The sequence below is a fragment of the Amphiprion ocellaris genome, chromosome 19 (assembly GCF_022539595.1).
Source record: "Amphiprion ocellaris isolate individual 3 ecotype Okinawa chromosome 19, ASM2253959v1, whole genome shotgun sequence".
Taxonomy (NCBI): domain Eukaryota; kingdom Metazoa; phylum Chordata; class Actinopteri; family Pomacentridae; genus Amphiprion; species Amphiprion ocellaris.
Genome location: NC_072784.1, coordinates 6,789,432 through 6,809,475, shown reverse-complemented (window position 1 = coordinate 6,809,475; position 20,044 = coordinate 6,789,432). Strand labels below are relative to the sequence as shown.

At 40.0% G+C, this 20,044-nt stretch overlaps 1 protein-coding gene across 11 annotated transcripts in view; it reads left to right on the top strand.

Moving 5' to 3' along the window:
* The window catches only part of grin2ba (glutamate receptor, ionotropic, N-methyl D-aspartate 2B, genome duplicate a), a 171,193-nt gene that overhangs the window by 114,295 nt on the left and 36,854 nt on the right, over positions 1 to 20,044 (top strand). For all 11 annotated transcript variants that reach the window (XM_055005070.1, XM_055005064.1, XM_055005072.1 and 8 more), the window contains 4 exons: positions 8,544 to 8,658; positions 11,450 to 11,658; positions 12,764 to 12,935; positions 19,129 to 19,282. In XM_055005070.1, coding sequence (XP_054861045.1) covers positions 8,544 to 8,658; positions 11,450 to 11,658; positions 12,764 to 12,935; positions 19,129 to 19,282 — 650 coding nt within the window. The remainder of the gene's footprint in view (positions 1 to 8,543; positions 8,659 to 11,449; positions 11,659 to 12,763; positions 12,936 to 19,128; positions 19,283 to 20,044) is intronic.

Below are 20,044 nucleotides of genomic sequence, written 5' to 3'. Positions count from 1 at the left end.
TGGTTCACCGCTTAGGGAATCAACAAATAGATGATAGATGAAGGATGGGTGGAGAGCAACTCAGTCACAAGGCTCTTTTGTAGGGCAGGAGACCCTCACATTTCCTGTCGCTCTTTAGTGAATTCAAATGCCATGTGCAGATTTTGCAGATGCTTTTCTTGTTTACAAAATGCACTCCATGCTGTGTTCAAAAAAATCTTAAATCAAGTAGGTTCATTTTCTCAAAGAGCTCTATACAATCACTTCTGTTTGCATCTAGAGGAGTCGCCCCCTACTGGCTGTATATATGGGAACCATAATGGTCATTTTATGCACTGATAACATCCAAATTGGGGTGTTTCTTTCACTCTCATCTACAATAGCATCTAAATGAACTGTTTGATCTCACAGCTGACTCAGTAGGTCCATGAATTCTGTCATGATGTCATTAATTTTGTTTTTCAAAATAGCCAAGCTCCTTGACAGTCTTTTTAAATACCCCCTAGCAACTGCAGAAACTCCCCAGGGCACAAGTATCCCTGCTGGGAATCTCTGCTTTGGGGGATGATGTGACACTGCTGCTGCTCAGAACTCCACCAACTTACAAAGAACAACTATCTAACTGTAGACGAAGGAAAGAATGAACTGTCAGGAAGTGCTTGGCCTCATTCTTGTTTTAGACTTATTCCACAGCAATTTTAGGTAGGTAAATATAGGCCATATTTGAAAACTTGAAGTAGCTGAAAATCTGAAGCAGCACAGCAAAGGTGAAGGAAGGGAAGAGGGAAGATGGCACTCATCCGTTTTAAATCCTGCTGAAATGCCAAATGTTATTAGCAATTACATGTGTCCCAAACCACAGCGAACAATGCAAAAGTTGTGTTACAGCTCCTTCAGTGTGTCCCAGCCGGATCACTCTTCTCATGTTTTTTCAAGCTTGCTGGGTTACAAATGGCTTAGGTCAGTAAGCGATGCATGGAAATATGTAAATCATATCCCGTTTACATTTGTGTCTGTTGCTGAACGAGGAAGAACTGCTGTATGGTCACGGTCATCTGCTGGAATTTATAAGCCATACATTAGCATTTCCTTGTTCAGCCCTTAGTGCATCATAGAATACCACAAGAGAAGGACGCGTCACTCCGCTAAGTAAATTATGTCCACTTTAGCCAGAACTGTGACATTCCGGCTAATGCTACAGTATGAGCCTGACAAATGAAGATAGCAGAGAAGAGGAAGAAGAGAGCAAAGCAGCAGAGGGGGAGAGATAGAAATAGAGAACACTTGTGAGCAGTGCACAACAGTGTGAGAATCATGAGTTTGACAACAGTGGCCCTGACCTTGCCAGGCGTGGACAGGTTCCAGATGAGCTCCGAGTTGGAAAGGTGTCAAGTGCTTTTAAGCTCTGTGGACATTTCTGAACTTCTGTGGCCTCAGTAAAGCTCTCAATAGAGTATATGTATGTGTGTGTGTTTGTTTGTTTGTGGGTGCAGAACACTCTGAAGCAGCATTTTGACCCCTTTGAGTGAAGGGATGAGTGTGTGCCAGTTCGATGGACTGTGTGTCCTCGTTGGTCTTTGCTTTTTCACACTGAGTCCATAAAGGCCAACGGGGTGTGTGTTAATGGGCCAGGCCAGTGGGAAGCTTTATAAAGGTACCTGCTTGTGATTGGGCTTGATTGGAACTAGGTCAGGGATCCTCCCGCTCTGTTTCCCTTCTCTCTATCTTTATTGCTATCTCTCTTTCTCCTCCTAAATCTTTTCATCTGTCACAAAACCTCCCTTTCTCTTTCTGTTTCATTCAGTCGTTTTACCTCACATAATCTTTGCCTCTCCCTCTATTTTTATTACATTCTTTACTCTCTTTTTCTGCCCTTCCCTGCTTCCTTGCTTCACCTAGTTTCTTCTGCTGTAGGCTGTTATCATTTTTTATTTGTATTGCAGCACATATGTTTGTCTTTTTAAGGCTTTTAAGTTTCATTCCAAAAATGTTTTAAAATTCGAAAACCTAGAGGAGAATGTCGCCTCAGGTATCCATTATCTTAACATGCATCCAATCTGTTCCAGGGCTACCATATAAAATTAACTTCATTAAAATTAGTTTTAATTATATTGCCGTCTGTCATTTTGTCGAAAATAAATCAAAGTAAAGCAACATATCTAAGATACATTCAGTCCTTCCCTCCTTTCTGTGCCTCTCGTCCCATTAGCACAATTTATCGCACTGTTTACACGTTTAATTCCCATTTCTGAACACACACATTAATGCCACTTGATGCAAACACACGCAGCAAATTCACACCTCATCTCGCATTCGCACTGTACGTCCCGAATGTGCATGCGGCAAAGCTACAGTGTGTCTGTCTGTCTTAACCGCACAGTGCCATATGGGGCATGTTATCATTCTCCATATAGATTCCTCCTCTACAAATCCAATAAGCACATCGCACCACAGTAATTGCTAAGGAGTGTAATTCATGTCTAATTCATACCAGGGTTAATTTATTAAAACTGACTTATCAATATTTCACACCGCTCCTCCATTATTCACAGCAGAACATGCACTAAAACGTATCTGTGTCAGGCCATGGAGTTAGCATGGCAAGGGCTTCTCTGTGTGTGTGTGTGTGTGTGTGTGTGGCACTGTGCTGTTCTGATTTACAACAGCGAGAGTTTTCTTCAAATAAAACTCGACTGATGAAATTAATTGAATTGTCCCGAATGCAGCAGAAATATGAGGCGGCGAGTGAAGGTGGGGATTTCATCGGACTCCGGTCAGTGTCACCAGCTTGTGCTCACCAGGTGGAGACAGCTGCTGCCGCTGTTTGAATTTTAATTCACCTTCTGTACAGTACGGCTGAGATACTCTCCCCAAGCTTAAGCTGGAAACTGACGGGTTCACGGGGAATCAAAACACGGGGTTTAGTGGGGTTGTGCGCCTCGTTCTTATCATGCTTTTCACACACGGTACGAGGCGCACAACTTAACACCACCTCATGACACGGCTCCGGAAAAGCATGGCTGTTGGAAAATCAGACCTGTGATCATAGCACTGTGTGCATTTGTTTGCCCGTTGATGGGACTTGTTCTTGAGGACACTGTGTATTTTGTTTTAAATGTGTAGACGTGGGCTTCGTGCAATATAGTCATGTGCAATAGTGTTTAAGGATCATGAGTGATGATGATAATGGGATTTGTGCAATAATGTTAGAAGGGAGATGTATAAGGTAATTATATGTAATGTAGACAAGGATAGGTGCAATAGTGGTTAAGAGAAATGTGTAATATTATCATGTGGAATATTGTTTAACCCTCATGTCGTCCTGCGGGTCAAAATTAACGCATTTTAAAGTTTGAAAATGTGGGGAAAAATATATATTCACAGTGAAACTTCACATTTTCAACATTTTTGGGAAATCTTTGAACATTTTTTGGTGGAAAAAAGAAATGTTAAAAATATTTCTTAAGAACATTCACTAAATAATGATTATTTAGTGAATGTTCTCAAAGAAAATATTAGAAATTTTACTGATATATGTGTAATCACTTTAGATGTTTTTAGGATTTTTTGGAAGATTTTTCATCATTTTTTGAAAATGTTTACAAGAATTTTCTTGCCAAATTTGGGGGATTTTTTTTTTTTTTTTTAATAAAACTTTTAAGGGAAACTTTTAAGGAATTATTGGAATTTTCTTCCTGAAGGTTTTGCAAATTTTTAGAAATTTGGGGAATTTTTTGCTGAATTTTTGGATTTTTTTCAGACAAGGAAACAATATTTCTTGGTGCCCATAAATGAAGACAACAGGAGGGTTAGTTAGGGTTTAATGTTATTAGTAATTTCTTTATTTTTGATCTGCTAGTGGGACACGAGATGCTAATTAGCCGTACGGTTGCAATCTCTCGTATGTACATTAATGCAAACTGTCCCATTTTAAAAAAATAAAATAAACATAAAATAGAGGGAGGGGTTTCAGGTGCAGGTCTGCGTTCACATGTTTATTTATGTCTCTCGCATGACAAGGGGGAGGCAGCGACGATGACTGTCTGTCATCCAGCTTTGAACAAAGCACTTAGCACCCAGCGGCCCCCGGAGGAGCCGCTCAAATGGCAGGGCGGCTTTCAAATGCTGCCTTTGCGCACCTTGTTGAGTGTAAATGCTGAGTAAACCGCCTCTGTTTGAACGTCTGCAGCTACGTGCGTGTCCATTTTTATTGGTTTTGATACAGAAAGTTCAGAGGAGGTGACAGGATGCGGGGAGGACATGGAGCGTGCCTTCCTGTAAACACAGCAGTCACAGTGAGGTGATGGCAGAGTGTGTTGCATTCTAGTTGTCATGTGTCCCATCCCCTCCCTCTTTTTCTTTGAATCCCACCTCTCTCTCCCCCTCCCTCTCTCTCTTTCTGTGTCTCTTTCCCACCCTCTGCGAGATTACCGTTACCATAGTAACGCGGCACATTGGCTCGGAAATCACAGTGGTTGTGGGTGCCATGGCAACACACATATGCTTGTGTTTCGCTGCCGTCTGTGTGTAGGATGCACACGCAGACACACGCATAGGCCCCGAGTCGTAACAGTGGCTCGCTCGGGAAAGATTAAAGGGGCCACGGCATCGAGTCATTTTGTAAATGGCTTATGATTTATGCAGCAGATTCTATGCACTTTGTATCGGTGCCAAGGCTCTACAGGATGGGGCTGTTAGCCGGACACATGGGGCTACATGAGACGCTGTGATGCTGGATGATTCTGATCATCACAGCCCATTGAAAATATCAATATTTAATACAGGAATAGAATAAGGAAGCCAGCATTAGAGTAATTGCTGGATTACATAAGTCATTCCATTCTAGCATAGATAGATAGATAGATAGATAATGTCTCATCATATGTGATCATATGTTCCTGACACATGACACACTCCGCTGCTGCTTACAGACTCCATCAACACACTGGCACCGAGCCAGTCCTTCGCACATAGTCACACTCACACGCACCTTCTTTTGTCATTTATTTATTCATCTACATATATATGGTGTGCACAGTTTTGAGGCAGAGTGTTTCCATGGAAACAGATGGAGAGAGAGAGAGAGAGAGAGAGGGAGGGAGCGCGAGAGGGAGAATTGTGTAGTGTGTGTGTGTCTGTGTGTGTGTGTGGGATGACAGTGAATTCGAGTTCACCTGACATAAACATTCCTGTTCTCATGTACACATTTACACACTCCCACGCACAATAACCTTAATCACTGCCAGAGAATACACTGCCTGAGTTTCCTGTGTGTGCGTGTGTGTGTGTGTGTGTGTGTGTGTGTGTGTGTGTGTGTGTGTTGTTCAGTAGAAGGGAGGTGAAATTATTTCACCTGACAGAAGCAATGCTGCCTTCTCTCTCTCTTTCTTGCTCACACACACACACACACACACACACACACACACACACACACACACACACACACACACACACACACACACACACACACACACAGTGACCTGACAGGCTGTTACTGATATATACTGCTTTTTCTCACTTGTGACGCCAGATTCAAACTGCGCTGCTCGTTTCTGCGCCTCCTTTCTTTGTCCCTCCCTGAAAATATCAGTGCATTTGCCTTGTTGAAATGTCCTTTCAATTTCAGTAAAAAAAAAGAAAACATGTTCTTTCAGAATTCCAACAGCATTCAAGCACTTATTTCAAATACCGCGCTGGAGTACAACTTTGAGGAACTTGTACTTTACTTAAGCATTTTCATTTTATGCTACTTTATATTCCCATTCCACTACATTTCACAGGGGAATATTGTGTTCTGTACCTTTATCTGACATCTTCAGTTTCTTTAATAATGAAGATCTGACACAATGACTAATATACAAAAAAAATGCAACACCTTCTTTAAGATTAAACCAGTACTTTCCAACCTTTTTGGCTTCTTCCATAAAACAGTATGTAGTCAGGCTGGCATTTCTCTGAGTTGTTAACAGCTCCTCTTAATAATGATTTTTTTCCATCCTTCAAGTCCTTATTTCAAAGAATGTTGAAATGATCTAATATCTCACAAAAAAATCAAAGATTAGAGAAAACGTCCAAAAACTAAAAACAGATTTGTGCATCAGAAGTCTGTTTTTTCTTCTGCTTTCCTCTTCCATTAATCATTTGACGAGCCCTCAGATTTATCTGTTGTCCCTGTAGGGCTGAGCAGTTTGGGGAAAATATCTAACTGTGATGTTTTTGACAAATATCACGACTTTGTTTGTGATGTCATTTTTTAAAGGAAAGCTTCAGTTCAGTATTCACAGTGTAATAGATTTAAAACATATTACAGAGCATTAGTACACAAGATACCATGAAAAATGTGACTGTCGCACAAGGAGGATGCCATGAATTTGAAAAACCAGTGACACAACAGTTTAAACACTGGGCCAGTATTGTTATAAACTGCTATTGGTTAATTATTTCTTCCTGTGTCCCTGCATATAAACTGAATATAAAGTAAACCTGCAGCAGCTACAAGAGTAACATGCTGCTGACACACTGATGATTCATTGTTATTTATCTAATCATGTCATGGATAATACCGTATCAGTCAAAAGGACCAAATCTAGGCTTTTACTGCAATGTTTAAACTACATTTTGCTAATATTTATGTACTTTTATGTAAGTAGGATTTTTCATGCTGGCTTGTAGTGGAGTATTACTATTTTGCTGCACTGGTGCTTAAAGGGCACTCATTGCAATACTTTGAAATTCAAAGTTTCAGCCCTAGAGTGTTATTGGAGGACATAAGATTTTTATTGTTTTTGTGACATTTTTGAAATCGTGTTGAAATTTAAGGTCAATGAAGTTACCATATATGGCTCCTTGCCCATTCGTGGTTAAAAAAAAAAAAAACATTCCAAGAAATTTATATATCATCACTTAGGACAACTATTCAACCCTAAAATGTGTGAGTTTCGTCAACTAACCGTGATTAGTTTTGATGTTTCGCCCGCAAACATGGAAAGGACTGAGCCGCAAGTCCGTCTTTTTTCAACTTCGGAGAAAAGAGGAGGTTTGATACGTTCCAGGCCTCTGCTGATTGGTCTAATTCCACGATGTAGTGTGATGTAACATAGTGGTCTTCGCTGATTGGCTGGGTGAAAACCACATGCTTCTTGACCTCACTAAGAGGCGGGAGCAATGGCATATTTAATGTGTGTGGAAGTTACCAAATATGATCACTTGCCTGATGAAGGGCTACAAAAACTTCTTCAGGGAAAATCCATTGTTACCTTGTTAACATGTCTTTATGGTGTGTCGTTTTTTTTTATCTTCTACAAAAGACATATGAGTCAGATAAGCAATGAACACCATGGCTGAACATTTCCTCCGTAAAACTGAAGTGTTTGAAGAACATTCTTTACAACACAGATTCAAACTTTTGAGGTTAAAAAATCAATTTCCAGAAACATGTATGGCTGAATTATTCTGACATTAAGACTTGTTGTAGTGAGTTGTAGGTGAGCTGGTGTGCTGAACTGCAGCGAGTGGGGATGGATTTGTGGAGATAGAGTCAGGGATTTCATACATTTGTAAATTCTAGAGGAGGCAACGGTGTAAAGTTACATCTAGACCATTTTTAAGGGGGAAGGCATTATTATTTAATGAAAAAGTGCACTTTTAAATATATAATTCTGATAAATAGAGATGAGTTTAGTGAATTTAATGAACAATTGGATACTAAAGAATCTCAGTAATTCTTCCATGACTTCATCTGGGTTGGTTGTAGCCCTTCAGGTAGAAATCTTCACCAAAAAAATCCACCAACCAGATCTTCTAAAGCCCACTTATTAAGTGGATATTCTTGTTTTATGGGGAGCCATGTCATGTTTCTTGGTTGGAACTAGCAACTTCTATAAATCCTTACTGGCTACCTGGCAAAAGATCCAGCCAAGTAAAAAATCCTGCTCATAACCCTCTTTTAAAATGATAATTTGCCATTTATACACTTACGGTGTCGTTTAGATTGAACAAATGACATATATTGTGTGTGTTTGTGAGCTTTAAAAGTGTTGATGCGAGGAGTAGCTTCAAGCTGTTTCTTCATGTTTGTTGCTCATATCCAACAAAGCAAAGAAGCTCCCAAAATCTTGAATTGTTCCTTTTATTTTCTCATCAACAAGGATGAATGCACTGGTTGCTACAGGGATTTAATGTGTGATGTTGGACATAGAAATGAGATGATTTGCTGAAATGAATTTCCCTGTCCTAAAACCATCATCTGGTGTTCTGCTCTAATGTCCGTCCACAAGTGATGACTAATGTATATCCATCTATTTTAAGAAAAGCTGGTTGGACATTAGCTGATAGCTTTTTCTTGGCAGATGATGGATTTATGTAACGTTGCTGGGTTTGTCCTAAAAGACAGATGCTTAGAGAATAAGTTTGGGAAACTGCGTCATTGAGGAAGAATGGATGTAGATACAGATAACAGAATGAGACATTTGTAAAACGCTGCTGACAACAATATTTTTCAGCAAGTGATATATGCCTCAATCCCTCTCTTCCTCTGTCCTGCTTCTCAATTTTTCCCTCTACAGGTACCTGATGAATGTGACGTTTGAGGGGCGTAATCTGTCGTTCAGCGAGGACGGATACCAGATGCACCCCAAGCTGGTCATCATTCTGCTCAACAAGGAGAGACAATGGGACAGGGTGAGACAGGACGATGGTTGTACTGTATGTGTGCCTCCATATTCATGTTTCTGCTTTCTGATGGTGGGAAAAGAAAAAAACACAGGAAAGACAGGATGAAATGGTGGTTCATGGCCTTTACGTTCTGCCCAAACTTAATTATCCTCTAATGTAAGCAGTAAAATAATGTGTAAAGGTCAATATATAATTGAGGGACTTTTGAAGTCCATGGGATATATCTTACATGCATTTTTATTAAAAATAAAAAAAACTAATGTTTTTTTATGATCATTATGGTCATGTCTTTATAAATTCCATAATTATTTATTAAGAAAACAATCACTTATTAATCAAAAAATACTGGCTATCACTAACATGTCAACTAAATAACTGTCTAAGTTTAATAAAAAACACCTAATTAATTAAACAATAATAAAATGAGTTTATTCAAAAATTGTTTTGATTGTGTTCTTTGTATTAAGTTGAGATAATCATGACAGATCTTTCCTTTTTGCCAGTATATCACATTTTATATGGAAAATACATGCGAGAAATCACTTTCAACTAAGTTCCCCATTACAAAAACACCTCTCAAGGAAGTGTGTTAATTCCAGATCACATGACCTGCTCCACATGATGTCATTTCCTCCTGAAGAAAAGACTGGCCAGACTCCAAGGCTTTCTGAGTTATTTAATATAAAGTAGTGTGTGAGTCAAGTGTGGATTTACCACATGTTAACAGGTTTACTACAATATCTTTATAAATAACCTTCAATTTCAATTTCAGTCAATTGTATATATTATATTTAGAAGAATCTTTTTGTAAAAATACCATGTGGTGTTTGGTTATAGGCGGCCATGTTGATTTTAGGCCTGAAAACAGCAAAAAATCAACTATGATACAAAAACTCCCGCAATTGTATATTGCTTGTATATGTGGATGTACGAAATCAGTCAAACTTTACATGCACGCCGTCAGCTTTCTTTCAGCAAATGAAGGTTAAAAAATTGCATTGGCACAGATGGTAAAATAGTTAAAAACTGTCCGAACAGAGGATGGTGTTGTGCATATGGCAACAATATTCCTGAGTCACACTCTGAACCAACAACCTTAAATGAACCTGATGCACCTCGCCACCTGCCAAGTCGCCGGCATGCATCTGTGTTTCCTGATGCTCTCCCTCCATTGTATCCGTGTCCTGCCGTCTGACTCCTTTGACTCTCCCACTCTTTATTCTCCGTATTTCTCTCTTTCTTCTGCCTCTCTAATCTATATTCTGTCCTCTGATCAGAGAACAAGGTGAGTCACTCCCCTCCTGTCTCCCCACTCTCTCTCCTTTCTCTCCCGTCTCTTTCTCCTCCTCCTCCTCCTTCCCCCCCTCGCTCATGTTTAATTCTTAGCTTGACTTCCAGCTGAACCACTTTTCTCGGATCCTAATGAGTTCCAGCTCCTACAACCATCCTTCCACTGCACCTTTGAAGTAGTATGAAGACTCTGTAGTGTCCAGTCCTGTTTGCTCCCCCTCCAGGCTGATTTTAACCCTCTTCTCCCCATCTTTCCCGCCTGTTTCTCACCTATCACTTCTGTCACTTACTCCCACTCGCTCTTTTTGTCCAGACAGGAAAAGGGCTGCATTGTGCCCTGTGGATACACAGCCTCAGCTTGTCCACTCCAAGCAGCCTTGCCAAGTTTATGTTCCTCGGAGTGCAATGTGTTTGAGCACATTTACGTGTTTAATGAGTGTGCAAACCTGACTTTACACACTCACACCACAGCTCCCCGTCCTGCCCTATCTCCTATTATACTGTGTCCAATTAGCTGATGATCCATTTCCACTCCCGCCCACATCTTTTCCCTGATGAAAGTGGCCGACTGGGCACGTTCGGAGGAAAGGGTGCAGACCAAGTGTCCATGTATGGTTTTACACGAGTGGCATCGGGGAGGTGGTGGTGGGGGGGAAGCTGACTAATTGATGACGCTTATTCAGTGGAGAAGCGCCACGAGGGCTAGAGGGCCCTCCAGACGTACAGCTGGACTCTCCTCTGCAGAAGATCCAGCATTTTGCATGTGAATGAGCTCCATCTCTTGCTCCACAGTCGCAGACACTCACCCGACACTTTCTCTAACTTTAGATTCTCCCACTTTTTCTCTCTGGGAAATTAGCCGTTTCTCATATTTCTCCCTTTTTAATCTCAGCCATCCACCCTCTGTGTTCCTCTAGCCAGCCTCTTCTCTCTCCTCCTCTTGATCTGAATTCTGCTCCCTCTTTCCATCTCGTCCTTCACGTTAACCTTGCTCTCATTCTGTACTCTGGGTCCCAGTCCTCCCCTCGCCTCTCCTTTCCATATTCAAATCTCCTTTTGTCTTTCCTCCTCTCACTAACTCACTCTGTCACTGCACTTTATTTATACATTATGATCTGTCATAAAATTCTCCTCATTCATTTGTTTTTTTGTGTGGTTTTATAGACAGATGGACTAATCGCAATTCGACGCCGAAAACAGAAAATGAGCCTATAAAATCCCGATTAGGTTGAGATTATTGCTTCAAAAGCGTCAAAACTTTATATTTCTCTGTGGTGACATGTTTTAAAATGTGCAGCACCACAGTTATTATTTATGGACTGGAGCCATTGTGTTGTCACATTCAATCTGAATTCATTTTTGAACCTGATTCCTGCCAGGAGATTTCATTGTTACATCTTTTACTGCCAGACTCGGTCACAAAAGAATTTCTCCATGATTGCATTTAATCAGCGTATGATTTTTTAACGCAGTCTGAAAGTCTTTTGTTTTCTGTATGTCTCTGCAGGTGGGTAAATGGGAGAACGGCTCCCTGTCCATGAAGTACCATGTGTGGCCTCGCTATGAACTGTATGGGGGGGCAGCAAACAGGGAGGATGACCACCTGTCCATTGTAACGCTGGAGGAAGCTCCGTTCGTCATCGTGGAAGACGTGGATCCGCTCAGTGGGACCTGCATGAGGAACACTGTACCTTGCCGGAAACAGATCAAAACAATGTGAGACGCAAATCTCATGTACAGTCATGGAAAACATGATTCAACCAGCCTTGTTTTCTTCAGTTTCTTGTTCATTTTAATGCCTGGTACCACTAAAGGTACATTTGTTTGGATAAGTATGATGATACCAACAAAAATAGCTCATAAGAGTTTCATTTAAGAGCCTATTTCTAGCCATTTTCCATGGTTTTCTTGATGATAACTAAAAAAAATTCTTCCATCAATAGCTATAGCATTGTACTGCCACAAACAGTGCTTTTAGGGATTCCATGTTTTCTTTTCTGTCTGTTTTAGTCACATGATCCACACAGGAGTTAGTACTGATTCATAATTATTGTTTCTGATGACTGCAGCCATGCATCTTGGCTGCTCTCCACCAGCTTCTGACATTGTTCTGCTTCACAGCAGCCCATTCCTGTTGCACAAATTCAAACTAATCTGCTTTGTTTTTGGGCTTGTGGTTCTCCATTTTGCGTTTGATGATTTTCCACAGGTTAAGCGTACCAAATAGGACATAAAGTACTATACAATCGGCTGCATTTTTTGTCGTGTTCATTGTATTCTTCAGGTAATATACGTTTAGTTGTACGAGGCATTAAATTGAACAGGAAATTCAAGAAAACAAGGGTGGTCTAATAATTTTTTCCATGACGGTATCCCCAATATGGGTCAGAACACAGAGCAAATGCAAGCAACAAAAAGCCTCAGAATCAAGATTAAGAATGCACGAAAAGACCAAAACAAATTCCCATTGAGTAAATTGTTGAATTAGTGTGCGATTTCAACACATTCATAGAGATTGTTACAAATTATTTTTCTGCCCATCTGCCACAGTAGATCACAGTTCCACCTACTGTGTAAAAGACTAAAGTAGAAATTAAAGAAAGAAAGGAAGAAAGAAAGAAAGAAAAACTTGGCAACGGTCTAAAATCTACTTGTGAATGATGTTAATTTCCCATGGTAGCTTTAGAAAGCAAAAAGAAGAATCCCTCTCTTTGTGTGAGAGTGACAGTGCCAGAAACACCAAATCACATTTACATTTAACATTTCAGTTCAGATAGATCCACATTTTTGATGTAGCTCCTCTATCTGTGTATCTGTGCAGCAACCAGACAAAGGAATCGGGGATCTACATCAAGCGCTGCTGTAAAGGTTTCTGCATCGACATCCTGAAGAAGATTGCCAAGACGGTGAAATTTACGTATGACCTTTACCTCGTCACTAATGGAAAACACGGCAAGAAAATCAACGGAACCTGGAATGGCATGGTGGGAGAGGTGAGGAGATGACGTGTCTGCGTTTCTCTCGGCATCTGATTTGTGTTTTAGCAGTCAGCCGTTTGTCTGTAATGTGTTGCATACAAGCTAGCACAGACTGAGTAGACAATACAACAAAGTGGCTATCATCTGTGACACACCTAATACCCTCTTTGCAACACCATTATTGATCTAACTGCTGTTTAAAAGGTGGTGTTAAAACTGTCAGAGTGTTGGCGCACAGTGCAGGGCGACTTTGGCTTATTTGGCATGGTGTCAGGTGCGGAAAGGAGAATGAAATATCTGCTGCTTGAGGTCAGGGCAGAAAATGCTCCAATTACACAACAGGCTTTGGTGTACAGAGGTGTCAGCCTTGTTACAGAAGGGAATTTTGGTCTGTAAATAATTGAACAAACAAAAAAACTGGCAGATATTAGTGTCATATATATTACTGTTACTGTTTTTTTTGGATGGTCAGTGTATATGTAGTTGCCCCTTCAAAAATTTTAATTTCAGACATTAGGGCTGCAACTATGGAGTATTAAGTACTAAGGAGTACAGTGGAAACACCTAAGAGGCATCTGAGAAAACTTTGTATGGCTTTGGTTATAAAAGAAACTTGCCATTAAGAGAAAGAATTATAGTTAAAAGGGAAAGCAATAGATGACAAGGCATGTCAAAAATGGGGCACTGCCAGACAGGGATAGTGTCCTTAACCCTCCTGTTGTCTTTATTTACAGGCACCAAAAAATATTGTTTCCTTGTCTGAAAAAATCCAAAAATTCTGCAAAAAAATTCCCCAAATTTCAGAAAATTTACAAAACCTTCAGGAAGAAAATTCCAATAATTCCTTAAAAGTTTCCCTTAAAAGTTTTATTGTAAAAAAAAAAAAAAAAAAAAAAAAAATCCCCCAAATTTGGCAAGAAAATGCTTGTAAATATTTTCAAAAAATGAGTAAAAATCTTCCAAAAAAAATCCTAAAAATATCTAAAGTGATTCCATATATATCAGTAAAACTTATAATATTTTCTTTAAGCACATTCACAAAAAAATCAACCAAAATCCAGCGAATTTCGCTGGATTTTGGTAGATTTTTTTGTGAATGTTCTTAAAGAAACATTTTTAACATTTCTTTTTTCCACCAAAAAATGTTCAAAGATTTCCCAAAAATGTTGAAAATGTGGACATCAGAAGTTTCACTGTGATAGTATATTTTTTTTTTGACATTTTCAAACTTTAAAACGAGTCAATTTTGACCTGCAGGACGACACAAGGGTTAAAATTTAACTAATACGTAAAAATCTCCCCACACATCCTCTTTATTTTAAATTCTTGCCATTTCAAAATAACTGCACCAACTGCAAACTAATAAGTTCACTTTTGACTTTACATGTGTACGCTTCGAGTCTATGTGTGTGTAAATGCAAGCGGTGTGATTCTGTTTTTTAGCAATATTTGAGAGTTTACCACATCAAGTTGCCTGGAATTACTGCCGAGGTGTAGACGGAGGTGAGGAGAAGATCAAAGGGGAGACAAAGTTAGCGTCTGTGCGTTTGAGCCCAATGAACTGTACTATATTTACCTTCCATTGGAGCTTCCTGAAGGGCGCATTTCCTCCTTGATGTGCATTTTTATTCCTTGAAAATGATGAGCTTTCCTTTCCGGGTCAACCCTCCTGCCCCACAGGCCCAATAATTTGTCAGACAGGTAGAGCGCCTCGGCCCACGGTGCATACAGTTCAGTCAGCTGCAACAATTCACTTTGGGCTCTAAACATTTCCTAATCGACATTGCTCCCAAGGTAAGGTCGTTGTCAGTTCTCATACTTCAACCTATAAGAGCGAGCTGCGCTTCTGCCGTCCGACTTGGGCTATTTGTTAATGAAGGAAAAGGCAAACAGATCAATAGTACCCCAAAGGTCACAGGTTGAAACTCTGTCCCTCTTTGTGTGGATGCTGAAGTTTGAATAACCTTCAGAAGTCACAGACAAGATTATTTCCCCCACAGGTGAACTTTTTCTCTTCAATTTACATTAAACTGACCCATTTAATCTCTTATATAAAGCCATTATAGTTTCCCTGCCAGTGTCTTTAGTGGGCATTGAGCTGTAAATGTGGTCACCTGTAATAAACTCCATCACCCTGACTAAAAGCGCCGTAATGTGCCATCTCCTTCTCACCTCCACAGATGAATGGTCATTAGGAGGAGGGAGGGGGACATTCATCTACCTCCCTCACACACACACACACACACACACATATGCAGACATTTATGCATGAATGAGCACAGAAGCAGGAGAACGGATGCATGAACACCTAGAAACGCTTACATTTGGACTGTCGCTCACAGAGGAAGCACTTGTAAGGACAAATTATCACTCCTCTCTCTCGCACACACTTCACCATAGTTCCGCTATATCTGCTGCATCTAACAAAACCGACCCGTGTCCTTCTCCAGTTGGAACACGGCCAGAACTACAGTATATCTCACACTCTTAATGGACCGAGATGTGGACTGATGCTGACACACTCACACACCAGGACGTGTCTCTGCAGAGATCACTGAGGCCCTTTACACAATTTGCCACATCTTGCAAAGACAAAAGATCAAAGAGAGGGAAAAAAAAATCAATGGACACTCTTAGAAGGCCTACTTTTTGTTCTAACTCGATTCTGGCAGTCGGTGTCAGATTTCATGGGCTGCATTGACTTGTGCTGCCCCTATTACTCCTAATCTAAAATATTAGAGGCAATACACTTGATTACATGAATTTGGCCTCGCTAGCTGGTGTCTCATAAAGACACTGGCGCACACATGCACGCACACGCACCAGCCAAGACACATAAACACGCTCAAACGCAGATCCTCACTCGCTCATTCTCAATAACACCCACATGGGTCACTTTCATAACACGGAGAGAACAAGTCGTAGGAGGGAGATGGAGGGAGCGAATGGAAAGAGAGGAAGTGAGTACACTGCTGGATGGACTCGTTCTCCTCCCCAGAGAGATGTTTGCACACTGACACACACACACACACACACACAAATGCATATCTGTACTTATGTGCTGACAGAATAAACAAGATTCAAAAGTTACAAACGCACACATGCCTCCACACAAACACTTGCAAGCAGACACTTTGAAAGATTACAGATAATGTGGCAAAGCAGATGTGTAATATTCCTCCTGCCTGTAAAGGTCCACTTCACAGGTAGTGAGCAAAGGTTCGTTCACTCCTCTTTCTCTCCGTCTTTTCTCCCTTTATGACTCACTCATATGATCACACACACACACACACACACACACCAGCGCAGAAGTACACAGCGGAGCTTTGACTCACACAGTCACTCTCGCTTTATTAACTAGGAGAGACAGTCTCGTCCCACTTTACCCCTGCGCTGTAGGGCTGTAAAATTTGGGGCTAAATATACTACCTGTGCAGAGGTACTGAGGGGAGGGAGGCAGGTAGAGGAAGGCATTGGGGCGGCTATTTCAAGCAGCCATGACCCACTGTGGTAACCCACTTTCTTCTTCCATCTTTCCGTCCCCTGGCGAGCATCACGAGTGTCCACTCCGAGCGCCGTGTGTTGAAAGTGTGTTGGCCTTCTGTCTCCATTTTCATATGTTTCTTTGCCTCTCTTGTAGTCACTTTTTCCCAACCTGTCTGTCTAATCAGATTCTGTCATTCTTTAAAATACATTTTGACAGCTAACGGAGGGCATCTGATGCGTGCCTTATACATGTCAACGGAGAAGACAGGAGGAACTGTGATAACACCACGTTTTCCCCTTTTACTTGAACTTGATCGACTGCTTGTGGTTGATTGACACATTGGTGCTTCCACCTCTTCTACAGTGGATTTTCCTTACATGATTACTGAACACTAGTGTACATTGGACACTAAAATCTTTAATTTTAATCTGGCAATACATAGAAGGGTCAATATATAATTGCGGGACTTTTTGTAACATAGTTGACTTGTATCATAGTTGACATTTTTTGCTGTTGTCAGGCCTAAAATCAACATGGCTGCCTATAACCAAACACCACATGGCATTTTTACACAAAGATTCTTCTAAAATATTATATATACAATTGAGTAAAATTGAAATCTCAAGTTATTCATAAAGATATTATAGTAAACCTGTTGACATGCCATAAATCCACACTTGATTCACACACTACTTTATATTAAATAACTCAGAAAGCCTTGGAGTCTTGCCAGTCTTTTCTTCAGGAGGAAATGACATCATGTGGAGCAGGTCATGTGATCTGGAATTAACACACTTCATTGAGAGGTGTTTTTGTAATGTGGAACTTAGTTGAAAGTGATTTCTGGGACACAGATACAATTTGTTATTTTCGATATAAAATTTTATACATTGCCAAAAAAGAAATATCTGTCATGATTATCTCAACTTAATAAAAAGAACACAATCAAAACTATTTTTGAATAAACTCATTTTATTATTGTTTAGCTAATTAGAAGGTGGTTGTTATTAAATTTGGATGGTTATTTGGTTGACATTTTAGTTATATCCATTAATTTTTTATTAATAAGTGATTGTTTCCATAATACATAATAATGGAATTTGTAAAGACATGATAATAATGAACATAAAAAACATTAAGTTTTTCTATCCCATGGACTTCAAAAGTCCCTCAATTATATATTGACATAAGTATATACCATCAAACTTACAGAACAAAAAGACTTATTCAGATTACTGATATGTTTCTTAAAAACAGGGATTATTAGAACAACTAGAATTTGAAAATACATTTTAGTTAGGCTAAGGAAAGATAAACTGGCAACCATTCTTGGGCAACTGTCATTCTTTTAGCGCAAGACTCTTGTTTTTAACACTCTGTCTGCACAAACAAACCAACGCTGGTCCATGAACATCACAGAGAGCGCAAAAGATGTATGAGTTAAAAGAGGCGCAGACACAGAACTCCTTTTCTCTGCTTTCCTCGATAATTTGAGGACAGAGTCTGTAGCTCACTGAGTTTGTTGCACCCAGCTGTTTGTAGGAGTCTTTTCTCCGAATTTGTTAAATACTTGTAGCTTCAGACAGAACCAGGATTCATACGACCGTCCCCAAAGTGGCAGAATTGTGTGCATTCACAAGTGGAACAACTGAGGTGACTTTAATAATTAGCCACACAGCTTCTCTCCAACAGTTTTTGACCAATGAGATTGTTGCACGTTCCATAGAAAAGACTCTGTATACTGTGAACTTTATCCATTACTGGGAAGAAGCCTTCAGATTAACACTTTTAACTGCAGTCTTTACTGAACAGTAATGGTCCTTTATATCAAGCTATTTGGAATTGCAGAATAAACAACTTAAAATGAAAGAAGTTGCCTGTTTAATTGTTGTGAATTATCCGAGGCTTAGAGACGGGTTTGATCTAGATTTAACAGTGAATGGCACTGTTGTCCACGCGTGATTGCTTGTCTGGAGATCAAGACTTCTCTAAACTACCACAAGTGGCTGTAGTTGGATCAATTATCATTCAGTGTTTACAAAATATTCAATAAACTAATACAAAATCTGCAGATTTGGCAGAATTTTGTTGAGCAATTACTGTCTTATGGGACTTTGGAATGAACTTTTCCTGTCTCTATATCTATCTCTTCTGCTGGTTTATTAAGGGTTACTTAGATTACTATTAGAAAAAATAATTGAAATAAACCCCTTCTAAATATACACACAACCCCTCCTTATCTACAGTTAATATATGAATACATTTTAGATGATTGAACCTCTTTTTGCAAAGAGGCTCATTCATATTTATTCATTCATCAAGTGAACAGAAATAACAACAAAAGAAGATTTTGCTTAATTTTTTGAACTTAGGGACTACTGTGAGGATGTCCACCTTCATCCCTGTCAAATTTCCATCAAGAGTCACGGCACATTACTACACCTTCAAGTAAAATGATGGCTGTCAGAGGCTATTTTTATGCCGTTTTATGACCACAAGCTATTCTTAACTATGTTGATTGAAATTGCTTTTTTGAATGTTTTCATTTCCGCAGCACACAAGACATTCCCCCCTCAGGGAAAAGCTGAAGTTTTAGGACAGATTTTCCTTGAAAGTGCACTTCCTTCATTAACTCACGGTGCCTCAGCGGCTGATGGATGGAGGATGGATGTTTGCTTAACGGATGCTCTTTGTCTTTCTTCTTTTTCACCTCTTGCTTAGGTGGTGCTAAAAAACGCCCACATGGCCGTCGGCTCCTTGACCATCAACGAGGAGAGATCAGAAGTCATCGACTTCTCCGTCCCTTTCATTGAGACGGGTATCAGCGTCATGGTCTCCCGCAGCAACGGCACAGTTTCGCCCTCGGCCTTCTTAGGTGAGGAACACAGTCGCCAGCTGTCAGCATCTGGCGGAAGGTGGCAGAGATGGGTCGAAGAAAAGGCCTGAAGTAGAAGTTTTGGCATTTTGTAGAACACTATAACCATCATATCATATAATCAGGGTTTCTGCAGAGCATTAAAAAGAATTAATAGTCACTAAATTGATTTTGCGAAAATTAAGGCCTTAAATGACATTAAAAATCATTCAATTTGATTCTCAGTGGCATTAAAAATTCTTTCTGCCATTTTCAAGAAAAATATTTGATAATAATAATATATAATTGTAGACTGCAATTTGTCAGATATGTGCATCTGCATAAACATGCCGAAGCATTGCGATAATTGCTCCGGCCGGTCGGGAACAGTTGCCAAATATTGCACGTTTGGAAAGTGGAGGAGAACTGGGAAACTGGGAAATGCAAATTCCAGCAAAAATGGTAAGAAAGCGTGGAATTCAAAGAATGACTGCAGCCCGTGGGTGGTCAGGGGTGGTTTCCAGATTCAGAAATGGTGAAATGTAGGGACAGTTTTCATATAAAAATCATTGTTACAAAAAAACAAACCCGTGTAACTTGTTGAGTTCACGGTCACGGCATTAAAATTTTTACAGCATAGCATTAAAATGGCATTAAAAAGCATTAAATCTGGCTGGCTGATTTCTGCAGAAACCCTGTAATATAAAAGAAATGCCATTGCTCATACATCAACACCATGTGTAACACTAGCTCTTTAAGGTCTGTTCATTAAGGGCCTCATCC